This window comes from Diabrotica virgifera, chromosome 5 (genome assembly GCF_917563875.1).
Source record: "Diabrotica virgifera virgifera chromosome 5, PGI_DIABVI_V3a".
In the NCBI taxonomy this organism is placed as follows: Eukaryota; Metazoa; Arthropoda; class Insecta; order Coleoptera; family Chrysomelidae; genus Diabrotica; species Diabrotica virgifera.
The window spans coordinates 164691298-164710185 of NC_065447.1; the positions used below are offsets into that span (position 1 = coordinate 164691298).

General features: G+C 31.5%; 1 protein-coding gene across 2 annotated transcripts in view; it reads right to left on the reverse strand.

Annotated features, from left to right (window-relative positions):
- The window catches only part of LOC126885206 (RNA-binding protein 7), a 95712-nt gene extending 80777 nt beyond the window's left edge, over positions 1-14935 (reverse strand). For both annotated transcript variants that reach the window (XM_050651656.1, XM_050651655.1), the window contains exon 1: positions 14285-14935. In XM_050651656.1, the coding sequence (XP_050507613.1) occupies positions 14285-14811 (527 nt within the window). In that variant the 5' untranslated portion in view covers positions 14812-14935. The remainder of the gene's footprint in view (positions 1-14284) is intronic.
- Between the last annotated feature and the right edge of the window lie 3953 nt (positions 14936-18888).

Here is an 18888-nt window from a genome sequence, read left to right on the forward strand (position 1 = left end):
CCACGTTCGCATTCCACACAAAACCACACATACAAAGCTTTATACATACATTAGCTTTGCACCGATTGTCCAATTTGTCTTTTATCATTTTGAAAAAAATTTCTTCGATTTTAGTTCTATTTTTCTTCCAATCCGATACTGTAGATGTACCGACACCATATAATGCTGCAAGATTCACCTTTATCAATTCTACTTAATGCTTCTAGTTTCTTTTCCATTGTCACTACAACATTTTTACGTTTTGTTGCCCTTATAGACAAAAGACACGCACACAAAATCTGAATAGATTTACGAACGATTACAGAACGGCGAACAATACGACTTTACTACACACAATACCGTCTCTGATGTTATGTTATTTAATAACAGTGATGACTAAGACCATTGTTAAAAAAAGAATTTTATTAGTCTTTTCTAAACAATGCTAAGACAGTCAAATTACACAAATACCCATTATCTCTCAAATATTATAATACATAAATACATTTTTATCGTTGAAATGTTTGTCTGATAAAAATCGGTCCGGGTTAGCCGGAGTTCCGGGTTATCGGGGGCCGACTTATTGAGGTTCCACTGTATATAGTATACAATACAGTATACAAAATGTATATACACATCGACGTTCGTTTCAATTTATGTTTTGACTTAATTTGATTGAAAATGAATCCTACCGCATGGGAAAAGTTATAGCGGACGGACTATACATAGTTGATATAAAATTACAAAATTTAATTTTTTAGAACATTGAAAATCCATCAATATGTCGATTTTTGAAAGTAAAAAAGTTAATTTGTTGCTTCGCAAACTGCAAAATAAGTGAAAATCGTTATTTGTTAATAACTTTTACTAAAACTAACTTAGAACTTTGGTGTTTCACTCAAAGTTCTAAGTTAGATTGAGGTACTTAAGAAACCCTCAAAATTTGAGACCGATCCATTAATTAGTTTAAGAGTTATTATATTTGTTTATCCCAGAGACCTTTGTTTTGCAATACCATAAGACAGAAAATAATGAAGATAGGGTAATTCTGCGTATGCCAAATGAAAGTAGAAAAGTGATAACTACTATCAAAATGTATTAAAAAAAGATAAAAAAATTATCTAATATAATCAAAAATTCTAATGCCAAATTTTTGAAATTTTGTAGGTAGTTTGTAAACATTTAAAATAATATTAAAAATATTGTCCGTAGAAAATAACTTTTTAATTCGAAAATCTGATATCTTACATGAATTTTAAAAATATAGTTCAAATGGTGACTAGTCGTGGAAAATGAGGGGGCGCTGGAAGATGACAAATACACGAGTTCAAAAACTAAAAAAGCATCTTAGAACTACTATCATTTTCTATATTTCGGGATCTACACTAGTGATGTAACGAATGTCATTTTTTGAACATTCGCGAATACGAATGCGAATATCTGCTACCGACATTCGCGAATACGGATGCGAATATTCAGTTTTTTTTAATTTGTTTCTATTTTTGTAATGTTTCCTTTTATAATGAAAAATTAATTGATATTTAGTGTAAATCAATCTGAATCTTAAGCTTTATTACATAATACCAAATAATAAATTGCCCTTCATTTGTCCAAAGTTGAACGTAGGCCTCCCCCTTATTTTTCCACTCTTCTCGGTTCAGTGCTAATGCTGTCGATCTGGTCCCTGCGTATCTTTTTAGGTCATTCGACCATCTCGTCTGTGGTCTGCCCCTTCCTCTTTTGTAGTCCCAAGGTCTCCAGTGAGTTATCGCTTTATTCCATCTTCCGTCTCTTTGTCTGCTGTTGTGTCCTGCATTCCTGCATATTTCCATTTGAGAGTAGCTGCATGTTTGAGGTTAAGTTACCTTTTCTTAATAAAAAAGATGAGAAGTGAATAGATTTTGATTTAATTAACCTAATATTATCTTAAAATTATTTTTTTTTCTGGTTTTCATATTCGCAAAACATTCGCACAAATTTCGCGAATGCGAATAAGCAAAAACAAGCGAATATTCGCGAATGCGAATACGAATATTCGTTACATCACTAATCTACACAATGGATTTTGATCTTTTTTTTGTTAATTTGTATGTACTTTTTGTGTACATTAAAAATACACAATTTGTCTAGACATTTATTAATAAACACTAATTTGTTTAACAATTTTTCAAAAAAATAATTTTTTCCCAAAAAGCAATTTTTTAATCATTATTAATCATAGAAAAAGTTAAGGTATACTTTTATAAATAAATTATCTTATAAATAAACTATCTATAAATAATTATTTAATAAAAATAATTTGTTTATTAAAGTGTACTTTAACTTTTTCTATGATCATTAATGATACTATGATTAAAAAAATAGATTTTTGGAAAAATCTATGGATATCTGGTTTTTTATTAATTAATAAATTTATAAAAAAAATTGCATATTTGTAAAGTACGTAGAAATTATATACAAATTAAAAAAGGAGAGATTGAGTAGATCCGGAGATACAGAAAATTGTAATTGATTTTTTGGTATTTTAACTCGGTGGATTTGTAGATTCCCCCTAGTAACCATTTGAACTACATTTTTGAAAATTGGGTCCTGTGAAGGTACAATGTTTGTGAAATTTTTTTAACAAAAAATACAAATCCCATCCATTAACATGGCATCAATAAGATTCCTTAATTATTATAAACAAATTAGCTGTGAATTAAAAAAAAAGAATGTGTGTGTACTTTGTACGCACGTAAGAAGTTATACTTCTATTATATGATTTAAACGAAATTAATATACTTTTTATTTATATTTTATTTAAATATTAAACTAATTTATACTTACTACTTCTCAAACATTTTTATTAAAACAGTGCCAAAAATTAAAATAATAAAAGAATAAAACACACACAAACACATTAAAAATGCCACAAATGATTTCTGAACATTAATTGTCGGAAAATTTTTTAACTAAATACGTATTTTCTGAAAATAAAATTATATAATAAATATACTTACAATCATAAAATGTATAAAAAAAAATAAAAAAATACAAGTTTTTCTTGGGATTCGAACCAGCTATCAGCGCGGTTGGTATATTGGGGTTCATTCGCCTTAAACGCTTCGCCACGGAGGCAATGTGTCATTATGTGCGAAGATCGACTAACTAAACGGATTAAGCTTTTGACATTTTTGAATTAAATTAAATTATTTTGATTTTGAATTGAAATGATTTAGAATTGAAAAAATACAACAAAACATAGAGTAAGAAAACAATATATTAGGTGAACATTGATAGAAATTTTGATGGTAATCAAATTATGTAAATAAAAGTATTACATACTATGTATTTTGGTAGGTTCAAATAGGTAGGTACCTATGATACATTTACAATTATTACGTACCTGTTGCTTTTAAAAACTATTTAAATGTCACTACAATTATAAACTTTTTTGTTTCTGTCCTCACAACAATAAAACTAATATATTATACATCTGTTTACCTTCATATTGAACAATTATTTATTATTGACAGATCATTTCAACACCCAATCAGAGCCCGTATAACGACTAATACCATACTGCCGGTGTGCGCATGCGCGCAGATCAATATAAATTCACCCTCAATCTCAATCGCGGCTAAAGAAGTATAACTTCAAAAACACATGAACTTTGGCCCAAATGGCCCTAGGCTAAATTTTTTTATTTGAAATTTCGTGTTAGAATCTTTCTGAATATATAAAAATATTTTTTCTACGGACAATATTTTTAAAGGTATTCTAAATGTCTATAAACTACAAAATTTCAAAAATTTGGCGTTAGGATTTTTGACTACTTATATTAAATAATTTTTTATCTTTTTTTAATAGATTTTGATAGTATTACTTTTTTACTTTCATTTGGCATACGCAGAATTGCCTTATCTTCATTATTTTCTGTCTTATGTTATTGCAAAACAAAGGTCCCTGGGATAAAACAAATAGGCTAAATTTTGAAATAATTAATGGATCAGTCTCAAATTTTGAGGGTTTTTTAAGCACCCCAATACCCAACTTTTGGTAAAAACCTAAAGTTTTAAGTTAAATTTAGTAAGAGTTATTAAGAAATATCGATTTTCATTTATTTTGCAATTTGCGAAGGAGCAAATTGACTTTTTAACATCCAAAAATCGGCATTTTGAAGCTTTTTCAATATTCTAAAAAATCAAATTTTGTAATTTTATGTCAACTATTTAGCTTTTTAATGGGGTGCAAAAAATCGACAAAATCGGGCAGGAAACAGGTAGGTTTTCTTCGTATAGGTCTACAATAACTAAAAAAGTAGTCAGTTACCTGGATATTTCAGTGTCCTGAAAAAATCCTTATTTCTCTGAACTAGTACCTCTCACGAGTGAATGTTTCATCATACCAGAAAAGTTATAAATGGAACTGTGCTTCCTTCATGGTTGATAACACCCGGAAAAGTATTTATGAAAAAAAAATGTAAGGTACTCCAAATATGATCCTCTCGTTGAAGAAGTACAGCTAATTGAAGCAAATCTCCAAACAATGCTGTTGTTAGGCGTGAAGATGGTAAAGAAACAACAAGCTTTAAGACAACTTGCACCACGAGGAGATGCATCTCTACTAGACTGTGATAATGATACTGGATCGGAATCTGTGGTTTCTAATGAACAGTATATCAAAGATCCACCAAGCCCTAGATTGAGTATAACATGTGAGGAAAATTCAAATATTTCTCCTGTTAACGTTCTGGAAGATCAAGGTAGTAGTGTAGTCTGTGAACTGTCTTTGTTATTTGTCATCTTAGTTAATGTCATATGCATATGTTATGTCATTGTAATTTCATTAGTTACCTCATGCTAATTTCTTGTATATTAAAACCTAGTTTATAAAGGTTTGGCAGTTTCATTACAATAGTACTCTCAACAATGTTTACAAAAAACACAAAACCTGCCATTTTCACTTTTTGTGACTTCGATTGTTTTTGTTCATACTGTATTTACTTTGTAATACTAAGGCGATGGGTAGTTTCTACATCTAGGCGTGGTATTTTGAAAACATATTAATTGTAAGTTCAATATGCTAAGGTATGTTGACAGCAAGAGTAGCAGACACTGTCAAAACCACATAGTATTTGACATTTGCTAGCAAATGGCATAGTATTTAATTGAAAAGTGCAGCTATAAACCTCTAACCTCTAACACCTTATACCTCTAACAAAATTGAAGTTTTATTTAAAATGCAGTGCTTCTACAACTCCAAAAACTTTGTAAATAGATTTTAAGTAGGGTTAATGGGGGTAATTGGAAACACTATTTGAAATTTCATGCCGTCTAATCATTTGAAATTTATTTAAAGATATAATGTTTCATATTATAATAAAATAAAAGCTTTCGGCTGTTATACAATACGTCTACAGTAGAATGTATTAAAAATTAGTAATAAAAAGTCACAAAAAAATAAGATATTCATTAGTTTCATTTTAATGAAACTAAGATAAGACTTAGATAAGTTTTCATTTACCCCAGAAATTTTAAGAAAAAAACTAAAAAACGGGGTAAAAGTAAACAACAATCTCAGGCTGTTAACATGTAATGATATTGTTTTCAATTTTGGCTGACCATGCAGTAGACACACTAGTTCCATCTTATCAGTTCGTATATTTTTACCCTTTATGCGGTTGTAAATAACACAATGTGGAATACTTTAGTAAGCAACATATTCCCTATATGTTATTTTTTTTTGTTTTAACGTCTGCCACCGCATTTTCTAAATCATTCGAAGAGTATTTCGTTGGTTCTCTCTTCCGTATATACTTGCTCAGCATTTTGAAAATGGCAAGACTTGTAATAAAAATAATTCCCTTAACATAAAAAATTTGATTTCCATTTAACTCATATTGTTTCCATTTACCCCTAACAGGTGTTTTCATTTACCCCATTCTCAATGTTTTAAGGGGGTAATTGTGAACACTTACTGTACTTACTTCTTGTAGTAAATAACATTTATATTAACATTTTAGGCAATATAAATATTCTTGTATTAGCTATAAATTATATAATCGCTATACTTAACTAATACAGAGAGATGAAATTTGTAAAATATTGGCATTGTTTCTAAATCAATTTATGTGTTTAAAAACAATTAAAGGCTATTGGGACCGTGCAAGTTCGGCAAAGCGACCTCTATTTCTACGCTCTGTACTTTTATTCGCACTTTTAATTATATTGGCCAATTATATTAGTCCTGGTTGCTGGATAATTGTCAAGACCATAGTCCAAAAAAAAATAATAAGAAGAAAAAATAAGATGCAGGTTATGTTTAGCAAACGTAAACAATTGTATGTAGTAAATAAAATCAGTTATTAAAATGCAGTACTGCAAGCAAAATACAATTAATTAAATTTACCTTTATATAATAATTGCATATCGTATCAATATTGTGGAGCAATATATAATTTTTCTGCGTCAGTGACAGAAGGTATGAAATATACGTCAATTTGACAATTTCAATTGACAATATGAATTATTTAAGATAGTTGCAATATTTCTCCGCGACTCGCGCACGGTCGTTTCTCGTTTCCCTTTCCAAGGACTTGCACACCGCGAATAGCGGGATAAGATGGTCAAAATTTGCCGCCGCACCGATCAGCCCCGCTACTTATGTTTTCGATAAAGGATATAAAATTATGCTCTCATGCAAATTTTTAGCTTCCCAAAGGTCCTAGAACGTCTTAAATCGAGAAAAGAAGAATTTTTAGGTTTTATTTTTTTGTGAGCGCAATTTTACTTTAAAAAATCTGAAAAAATTCAAGAGGTTGTATCTTTTGAATACAAAACAACCTGATTTTTTTTCAGATTTTTGTAATAAAAAATGAGCCCAGGAAAATTTTTTCAAATTTTCAAAAAAATTTTAGGTTATGATAATATGATTTGGCCAACTTTTAAATAGTATTTTTTTGTGTACTTTTTGTCGTTCTTTTGAATGGTAGAGGCAGAATTTTTAATATCTGAGCGGAAAGAACGAAAAAATCGAAAAAACCGTTTTTGGCTGTCTCGAGATGCATCTCGGGACAGCCAATTTTAGGATTTAGGATCCTGACTACAACAACTGAAAAAAAAACTAAAAGTGTGAATTTTGTCATAAAATTTGGTATGTGAGGTTATAATAATATTTGGAACAACTTTTCAAATGTCTTTTTTCGATATCTCTAACGCGAAACAACTCGAATCGCATATCGAAAATTCACCCTGTTTGTGAATTCACAGTAGGCCGCGTTTAAAATTTAAAGTACCTACAGTTGACTATTTTAAAAATTGTGAACCATCACCATCATCATGACTGTGCAAAATTTCAAATCTGTATATATTTTGATAGCCGAAACATATGGGTGTCTTCATCTTAAATGCGACACACTGTATTTATCAATTTGATAATTTATTGCAACTAATATAGTCGTATTTTTTATAGATTCAAAATATACAATCAAAAATACTGACTAATTCACTAATATTCACTAATTTTATTATAAAAAGTTCAAATTGATTGCATTGAAGTATTGAACCAATTAATGCGTATTAATATAATACATATTATTATTATAATAGAGTGAGTTTTATGTATAGAGACCCTCAAGTATCTCGGAAACGGCTTGAATGATTTTTATCGGTTTTGGTGGGTAGGGGTTTTCTAATGCAGCCGATATTACAGTGATTATTTCATTCATAGGAGATTCTGACCAATAGAAAGCTACAGAAATCTGAATTAAATTGATAATTTTTGATAATTGCCCGTCGTTAAGTTTATTACGTCAGATGCCCTTCGTTGCTAAGAAAAAATACATTCAGTGACATTAATGACAATTAATGTTTTAAAAATTATAAAAGTGATGACTTTCAATCGTCAAATATTTATAAAAACTTTGTGTTTAATTGTACTAATTTGTACTTACATAAATAAATTACAATAAAATTTTGGGTTTTGAACAGTTTTATTTATGAAATAATCGCAACAAATTGCACTCGAACTCTAAAATTAATATAGAATTTTTGCCCTCGTGACACTTTGACATAATTTCACTCGCCTTTGGCTCGTGAAATTAAAACTGTCAAAGTGTCACTCGGGAAAAATTCAATAATTTTAGAGCTCTTGTGCAATTACTACTGATAATTACATTGTTGTCAGATTTTCAATCTAATGAACTTTCTTATTTCAAATGGAACACCCTGTATATTTTTTGCGTTTCGAAGTCCTTAAGATATACTGATTATTTTTCATGTTATATTCCCTATACCTAAATGCCATAGTTTCGGAGTTATTTCTACATTTATTAAAAAAAATTTAAACAAATTATAAAAATCAATTTTTTCGGCCAGTGTAGACATTATTTTACGTTCTTTGGATCATTAGGAACAAAAAAGGTCTTTTGTAATATTTCTCTTTAAGTTAATCGTTTTCGAGTTATAAACAATTTAAAACTGAAAAAATCGAATAATGACGATTTTCAAGGTTCAAATACACAAATAAAAAATATTATTTTTGAAACTGCGGAGTACCCAAATTCAAGCTAAACCATCTTCCAGGGGCTCGCTATAAAAATTTTTGGCACGTTTTATTCTAAAACATTGCTTTTTAATAAATGTTAATGAAGCGCATATGAGAGGACGGGCGATCGGGATGCATTAACAACTAAAAAACAATATTTTAGAATGAAACCAGCTCAAATTACTTACTGTTAACTGCTAAAATAAGGCTTTAGCTTGAATTTCTGTACTTCGCAGTTTCAAAAATAATATTTTTGATTTGTGTTTTTTAACCTTGAAAATCGTCATTATTCGATGTCTTTTCAGTTAAATTATTTATATCTCGAAAACGATTAATTTTAGAGAAAAATTACAAGAGAACTTTTTTGTTCCCAATGGTCCAAAGAACGCAAAATAATGTCTACCCGGGCCGAAAAAATTGATTTTTATAATTTGTTTAAAAAGTTAAATGTAGAAATAATTCCGAAATTATGGCCTTTAGGTATAGGGAATATAACATGGAAAATAATCACTATTTCTTAAGGACTTAAAAACGCAAAAAATATACAGGGTTGTTCCATTTGAAATAAGAAAGTTAATATCGGACATTAGAAAACCCCTACCCACCACAATCTATAAAAATCGTGCACGCCGTTTCCGAGATAATTGAGGGTTTCCATTCATAAAACTCATTCTGTATATGATATTATATTATTACACATTAATTGGTTCAATACTTCAATGCAATCAATTTGAACTTTTTATGATAAAATTAGTGAATTAGTCAGTATTTTGAATCTATAAAAATCTCTATATTAGTTGCAATAAATTATCGAATTGATAAGATACAGGGTGTCGCATTTAAGATGAAGACACTCCTATGTTTCGGCTATCAAAATATATACAGATTTGAAATTTTGCAGTCATACAGGGTGATGTTTCACAATTTTTAAAATAGTCAACTGAACTTTAAATTTTAAACGCGGCCTACTGCGAATCCACAAACAGGGTGAATTTTCGATATGCGATTCGATTTGCTTCGCGTTAGAGATATCGAAAAAAGTTATTTGGAAAAGTTGTTCCAAATAATATTATAACCCCACATACCAAATTTTATGACAAAATTCACACTTTTAGTTTTTTTTCAGTTGTGTTAGTCAGGATCCTAAATCCTAAAATTGCCTGTCCCGAGATGCATCTCAAGACAGCCAAAAACGGTTTTTTCGATTTTTTCGTTCTTTCCGCTCAGATATTAAAAATTCTGCCTCTGCCATTCAAAAGAATGGCAAAAAATACTATTTAAAAGTTGGCCAAATCATATTATCATAACCTAAAATTTTTTTGAAAATTTCAAAAATTTTTCCTGGGTTCATGTTTCATTACAAAAATCTGAAAAAAATCAGGTCGTTTTGTATCCAAAAGATTTTTTAAAGTAAAATTGCGCTCACAAAAAAATAAAACCTAAAAATTCTTCTTTTCTCGATTTAAGACATTCTAGGACCTTTGGGAAGCTAAACATTTGCATGAGTGCATAATTTTATATCCTTTATCGAAAACATAAGTAGCGGGGCTGATCGGTGAGGGGGCATTTTTGACCATCTTATCCCGCTGTAGCCTTAAGTTGCACAGAATGGACATTCACTTGGCTTGTAAACAACTGAATATCATTCCTTAGAATAAGCAAAGATGGAATTATAATTCTATGTATGTGATATTGTTGCCATATTTCGTTTCTAGCAGTAGGGAGTACTGTTTCCAATTACCCTGACTGACCCTACTCTGTTCTATAAAGAAAAACAAAAATCTCATTTTCAATCTTAGCACAGCAGTATAGCTCCTTTAACACCTTGGTTGCATTAAGAGATATTTATAAACTTACGTTGAGTGCGTCACACTACTGTGTGACCAACTAGCCCGAAAAATCCGGGACATGGCCCGAATTACAAAGTTGTGTCCCGGCGTCCCGGACAAGGCTTCCGGGCCATCCAAATTTTCAATGTTTCAGTAAAATTATATTTTGAAATTTTTAATACAACATTCTTCTAAGAATTCACATCAAATTGAATTGGTGGGACGAAAAAAAGTCGACAATTTCTAGACTGTTATACTAATACCACATCCAAAATGCATGCATTTTATATCGTCGTATTATAGTTCTACGAAAACTCAAACTCTTGACTTTTTCCGGTTTCTGTATTTTAATTATCGTCTTCTGAAAACACGATTTAAAAACATGAATATCAAATAATAATTATATTTTAGCCCAAGGTTCAATTTACATGAAAATCCAACATTAGCTGATTTTCTAATTTTTCGTTTTTTGAGAACGATTTCTGGATTGGAAGTCGAAACGTCAAAAACTAACAAAAATGTAATTATCAGTAGTAATAATAATAATATCGTATGGCATTTTTGCCGGGGAGATCCTTTCGGACAGTTCCGGCGCCATTTACATCTTTAACCCTGTTTCAAGTAACTAGTGCCGACGTACACTAGCCCAGGGGGACTGACGGCTTTACGTGCTCTCCGAGACCTGGTGATTATCAGTAGTAATTGCACAAGAGCTCTAAAATTATTGAATTTTTCCCAAGTGACACTTCGACAGTTTTAATTTCACGAGCCGAAGGCGAGTGAAATTATATCAAAGTGTCACGAGGGCAAAAATTCTATATTAATTTTAGAGATCGAGTGCAATTTGTTGCGATTATTTCATAAATACAACTGTTCAAAACCAAAATTTTATTGTAATTTATTTATGTAAGTACAATTAAACACACAGTTGTTATAAAAATATTTGGCAGTTGAAAGTCATCACTTTTATAATTTTTAATACTGAATGTATTTTTTCATAGCAACGAAGGGCATCTGACGTAATATACTTGACGATGGGAAATTATCAGTTTAATTTTTATTTCTGTAGCTTTCTATTGGTCAGAATCTCATATGAATGAAATAATCATTACGCATTACATCAAAAAAATTTTGGTCCACATAAAAATGTTAATATAATATGATGATATAGTTTAAAAAAAATGACCCGATTTTCATTGAAAAGTCCCGGATTTTAGGTAGTTCAGTCTTGTCCCGAATTCGACTAAACTGGAGTTGGTCACACTAGTTATGAGGCATATATGTCCTGTATACCCCATTTGCCACAGTGCATTATGACACAGTCGACGCAGCCAAGGTGTTAATCAATTTTATAGGATATAACTTTTTTGTTTGATAATCATTAGTTCATTTGATGATCATTTTGTTTGCAATGTTTGACCAATATTTGATCTTTGAGATGGTTTGGTCATGTTCAACGTCGAGACGCTAATCACCCAATACGAAGAATAGCTGAAGTGCGGATTCCTGGAAGGAGTAGGAGAGGAAGACCAAAGAAGACCTGGGGGGAGACGATAAGGCAGGACATGTTGGTAAAGGGGATTAACATTGATATGACCCAAGATAGAATTGTGTGGAGAAATGCAATTAGGGAAGCCAACCCCGCATAGGGATAAGGCAAAGAGAATGATGATGACCAATATTTGATCTAGAACTTTTTTTTAGCACCGTTTTGGTTACATGCTTACAATATCTTGTATTTACATCTAAAATGTTAAAAATATCACTAGTTCCCTTCTTCATTTGTCTCACAATTTGACAGTGCCGGTTTATGCACTGGGCGCTTGGGGCGGGCGCCCAGGGGCCCGGGCCCCGGAGGGGCCCGTAGAGACCCGTTCCTTTTACTAATAAAAAAGTAAAGTCCGCTAAATAATCTACGTATTTTCCAAAATAGAAAAAAAACGACGAAATACCTGCGATTTCCAAATGGATTTTAAGACTGATGACTTTATAAAAACTGCGAACTTTTAAACCAAACAGTGTTTTCTTAGAACGTTATAAAAAATGTTTGAAGATGGAGAAAAAGCTTATTATAGAAGATTAAATAAAAGCAACTTTCATAGATAGAGGAAAACCCAATGGAGGCAAAGAAAAGAGAGATTGGCTAATATACGGCGCAAGTGTTAAAGCTGTTTATTGTTACCCGTGCAAATTATTTTCAATTGAAAAAATAGTTTAACTGAGTTTGGATGGACCCACTGGAAACATTTGAATATTTTGCTCAAATCTCACGAAGAAAGAAAATCTCATCTGAACTCTATGATTACATTAATAACAAGATCATCATTGATTGGAGTTATAGACACTGTCTTGAAAGAGCAAGTAAAATGCGAAGCTAACTATTGGATAAACGTCCTAAGAAGAGGAGTTGTTGTCACTACTAAATGACTTGCTTCTCAAGGACTAGCTTTCCGTTGATGCAATGAGGATTTAACGAGTCGCCATAAAGGAAAAATTATTAAATACAGTTGTCTTGTATACTTAGCTAAATTTGACTACTTATTAGCTGAGCATTTACAACGGAATGCGAATAAATGAAAAGATTCAGTTAGCTATCTGTTTCACCAAATTTGCCATGAATTTTTGGAAGTAATGAAATCAAAGCTTGTAGAAACTTTTGACGCTGTAAATGCTTTAGTTAAAAACTAGGGACCCATTAAACCTATTTTTCCAGTTAAGCAATAACAGAGACGAAAAATTAGCAATTAAAATTGAAGGCAAGACACTGCAGAATAAAATCTTTGAGACAGCTCTATTGACACTGATTTGGACAAAAACTTTGGAACGAGTTAATGCAAAAGCAATACGTGAACGTGAAGAAACTGTGGACTTAAACGTGTCAATTGGAATAGAAATAATGACATCTATTTTGAGATTTGTTGGAGACGTAAGAAATATGTCAAGCGACATTGAAGTAGAGGCCAAAAATATTTTTTTGCGAAGACCTGGATATATGCTACAAAGATGTTACATCAGCTGTTAGATGATTTTCTACGCTAGATAAATAAGCAGTCACGACCTCAATTAAAACTTTATACTTATGTGAAATATAAAATATATGTTGATGAAACCAAAGAGAACTTGCATAATGAAATTACCCTTTCTATAACATTATGCCAAAAGTTAAAGAAACATTTATAAAATTTGGTATCATCCAGGATGTAAAGATTGTACCTAAAGGTAACATTTCCCAATATTTTACCTTTACTGCAAGTTTATTTCACGATACCAACTTCTGATGCATTAGGCGAGCGGTCTTTTTCGGCTTTAAAAATAATAAAAATATATTTAACGCCAAATTTGGGTTAAGAAAATCTAGACGCATATCACTATTGTACTATAGAAAATGAAGACCTCGAGCAACTGAATTTTCGATAGTATTATCTGACAGATTGCTATTGCCTAGTCAAGCAAAAAAGTGATCTAATTTTTGTCATATGTATTTTTTAGAATATATTTTTTTGTTTGTCATGTGTTGTTTTGTGTAACTTTCTGTTTTTTTATACGTTTTTAAATGTATTTTTTGGAATATTTTTTACGTTTGCTATTCTTCTTGTTTGCTAAAAATTGTGTATGGATTTTACGTTTATAAATACATGAATGTGTTTTCTTGTAAAAAAATCTGACGACGAATAGCAATTAATGGGGCCCCTAAATATTCAGCGCCCAGGGCCCGAAGTTAGGTTAAACCGGCACTGCCATTTGATGCTAATCTGTTTTTGCAGCAATACAGCAGTTTACAGTTTAAACAGAGCTACAGAACAACACAGATCTATTGTGCATATCTAGAATAAAATTATGCATATTTCTGTACATAAAAGTAAAAGTATAAAAAATGCATGCAATAAAAATATTATGTAATTAAAAAAAAGTACAAAAAGAAGCATTTACAATCATAATTTCAGTAGTACCTATTGTTTCGCCTATTATTTCCTCTACCATCAAAGTTACCCCTTCTCTCATTGTAATGTTGTTTCTGTCTATTATGATCGTACCTATCCCTATCATCATGCCTAGAATATGGATTATCCCTGTATCTATCATCTCTATAATTATCCCTATCACGAAAGTTATGTCTATTTTGTCTGTTGTCTCTTTCATTATTATAAAACTGATTCTGGTTGTTCATATGACCATATTGATTCTCATGACTGAAGTTTCTTTCAGGGAAATGGTTTTGGGTCATAGCACTTGGGTTTTTAGGTTTTATATTAAGGTTTTTATCATACATTTTAATCCCATTTAACAGTCGTACTGCATATTCTACAGATTGTTCATGTTTGAAGGTAACGAATGCGAAATTGGACTGCCTGCCTTCTTTATCTGTTGGAATTCTTACTTTTTCCAAGGGAGCCACTTGAAGGAACAGCTCAAAAAGGAGTTCTTCAGTAACTTTATTTGACAAATTACCAATCCAAACTGTCTTTGACTCGTCCATTTTAATACAATTTAACGATGAACACAAAGAACATTAAAATATATCTCCAATACTCTTTTTTTAATATAGTACGCTACAATTTAATCAGATATCTAGATAAACAACTCTGACAAGTGACAAGACAACTCAAAAATCATTTAGGTTAGTTTAGTTAGGTTAGCTGTTCTTCTTATTTAATTAGCAATATTGACATTCAATGGTTTTTTGAATCTTCACTAAATTTTCGTTAAGAACGAGGCCAAAGTTCTATGGTCTCTATCCATTAGTTTTTGTAGATATCTCTATTGGCAACAAGATGGCACCATATTCTAGACAATGAATTAAAATGAATATGGAAATTATGCAATAATTTTGTTTAAATATTAGGAAAAACATGAGAACTATGTAGATAAAATCGCGATAGTTAGCTGCTGGTTTTTGCTAATTATTGTAATTATATTGGTGTTCAAATAATAAGAATGAAAATATGAGTGTTGCCGGATCACCAACAAAAATTTCCTAAAACTTAAAAAGTTCTTTTCTGTACAGTACCTACCATTACATTCTACAATAAAAGCATAAATATAATTATAACATGTTTAGATGAAATGGTTTTATTTAAGATATAAGATTTGATAGTGCTTTTCAAAAAAGAACCGATTTAACTCATGTCCGAGAAATCTGCAAAATTCGCTACTTTAACACATTATTTTTGAACTTTACATTTGGTATTTTACAAATGACTACCTCATTGTCAGTAACGTTATATATTCTGTTTACATCTGTGGTTAAAATGTAGACAAATATACAACCTGTAAGACAATAATTATTGTTCTGAAGCTATTTCCTTGTGGCATTTTTATAATTACGTATTTTTTATGGGAAATAAGCAACTCATAAATATTGGCGATATCATTTTAAAGTCTTCTACTTTAAAATGTATAATATACGTCTGAATTGCCAATATAAATGAGTCAGATTAAATAAATTATTAGAAGAATTTTTTTACTTAGCAACAACATATGTTTGTTTTATTTTAATAGTATTTTGTATTTTGACAACGAAACCCGATTTGCCCAGCTAACAGTGTTCGTATATATAACGTCAAACAAACGTCAACATTTTAGGAGAAGTTACGACAAAAGTTACATCAAATTTTACCTAAAATATACGTATAAAAGTCACAGCGATGTTACGTAACAGTTTTACGTTATTTCTACGTAACCTTTTTAACGTCACAAGAACGTCACTTTTTAGGAGAATTTTCGGTATAAATAATATTTATAAATAGGACTTAAAATTATTGTGTAAATAAAACTGATATGTCCTTAAGTACCTTAACCATTGTTTAATTAATAAGACCACTGTCGATGGAATAATTCATATTTATTACTAATATGTTATTCAATACATTTTACATTCAGTTTTTCTATAACTACTTTCCTTGCCCCGTTGTTCTCCCCCCTACCTGTCAGTCCGCATGGAACATCACCGCAGAACAGTAAGTGCCAGATGGCCATCTCTCTCAAAGCTACCAACTCACTTTAAGCTGTGTTTACACTTAAAACATCCCAACTTATCACCCTCACCCTTAATTTATATCTACCCAAATATGATTAATATGATTATGTAAAACCTAACTGAACAATTTTTTTTTTTTTTTTTTTTTTTTTTTTTACTTACTCTAGAATGAAATCATTGTATTTCTTTGGCATATTTGTAACGCGTCTGCTTCTACCTGTTTGAGACATATTATCAGATGGATAATTAACAATAATGTTTTGTTCATTATCTGACCTGTAAACTGTATCAGTTGATGATCTGTTGCCAGTGTCTGAAGAAGTAGCCATGTCCAGCAAAACTGGCTCACCTTGGGTTTCCATCGTTAACTTCTCCAAATTTGATTCAGATTGTGTTATACTCTCACCTACCGGATGTACTACGTTTGGTAGTTTTATATATTGAAAGTCATTGTTACTGTCAAGTTCATTTTCCCTGTTGTTTGCAAACTCAGTGCTACCCCTGCCTACCTGATTCGTATGACGCTTCCATACCTGACCACTATCTAATCTGCAATAATAAGTTTTCTTACCTACTTTATTTATTATTTTAGCTGCCACCCACAACTTTCGGTTTGTTTCCCTATAGTCTCTTACCATAACCCTTTCTCCTATTTCAAAACATCTTTTCTCCTTTATAGAAATATTTTGCTGTTCTTTACTGGGCTTTTCGGCCATCATTGATATTCTTGCTCGCAATGATCTATTATATACAAGTTCAGCTGGTGACTTTTCTGTTACTGGGTGTTTTGTGTTGCGATATGTTAGTAAATATCTTGATATTAATGTAGACAGTGGAATACCAGAGTTTCTTGGATCATCTAGGGCTGTTTTCAGCTTCATTTTAAATGTCCTGACATACCGTTCTGCAGCTCCGTTGCTGGATGGATGGTAAGGTGCCCCTGTTAAATGCTTAATCCCATTTTTCTTAAAGAATATTTCCATGGTTTTGTCAACTAGTTGAGGTCCATTGTCACTCACACATAACCTTGGTAGTCCCATTCTGGCAAAAACTTCCCTTAGTTTTTCTTGCGTTTCTGCTGCTGTCGCCCTACTCATAGGAAATACCTCTACCCATTTGCTGTAAGCATCCACCAATATTAAGCACAACTTGCTTTTTAATTGCAAAAAATCTATATGCACTCTGTCAAATACCTTGTCCACTTCAGGCCACGGTGAAAACTCTGATGGAGGGTTGTCTCTATTCTTTAAACATGGACCACAACTTTTTACCCTATGCTCTATGTCGGAATCTATTTTAGGCCAGTAAACATATGATCTCGCTAATGACTTGCACCTGACTATTCCAAAATGTCCTGCATGGAGCTCATCGAGGATTTGTGGTCTTAGACTTGATGGTACCACAATACGATGTCCCCACATTATTATGTGCTCATCTAAATACAACTCTTGTCGTTTATGGTAAAATGGCATTATTTCATCACTTAAATGTTTGGGCCATCTTTCCGTTTTAATATACATCTTTATTGCCCTTAAAATGCCATCTTTGTCTGTTTCTTCTCTAAGTACTTTGTTGTTAATTGGCCAGTATTCTATAGACTCCGTGAAATGAATATATGTCATTCCTTCCGCTGGTTCCTCTACTGTTCCCGTAACCTGCACTGGTGACCTTGATAAATAATCAGCTACAGGATTGTTTATTCCCTTGATATGTTCAATACTGTAGTCAAACGATGACAAAAATAAAGCCCACCTTTGTATCCTGTTTGCGGACATTTTAGGGATGCTCCTGTGTTCTCCAAATAATGCAACTAGCGCTTTTTGATCTGTCCTTAATTTAAACTTATTACAGCAGAGGTACTGGTAAAATTTATTTATGGTAAAATGAACTGCTAAAGCCTCTTTTTCAACTGTAGAATATTTTTTTTCTGCTGGCATGAGAGTTCTTGACACACATGCTACTGTTCTCTCCTCTCCCTCTTTAACTTGGCTTAACATGCCTGAAATACCCTTGTCACTTGCATCTGTTGTTACTATTATTGGAAGGTCAGGGTCAAAATAAACTAAACAATTATCTGATGCTATTATATCTTTTATAATATTGAATGCCCTTTCACATTCTTTTGACCAGAAAAACTTTACATTACCTTTTAAAAGCTTGTATATTGGTTCTAAGATCTGGGCAGCCCGAGGTATAAATTTATGGTAATAATTTACTAGCCCTGTAAAAGCTCTAACTTCTGTTATATTTTCTGGTTTAGGTGCATTTATTATTGCAGCAATTTTACTATCTGTTTTCTTAAGGCCTTCTTTTGATATTTTGTACCCCAAGTATTCAACTTCCTCTTTAAAAAATACACATTTTTCTTTACAAACTGTCAGCCCAGCCTTTTCAAGTTTGCTAAGAACTTCCCTCAAGTTAGTCATATGTTCTTCTGCTGTTTCCCCCGTTACTATTATATCATCTAAAAAGTTTGTTACATTTTTCATGCCCTTAAAGAGATTTTCAATTTCTCGTTGAAATATACTACTTGCTGATTTTATTCCGAATGGTAATCTTTTAACTGCGTACAAACCC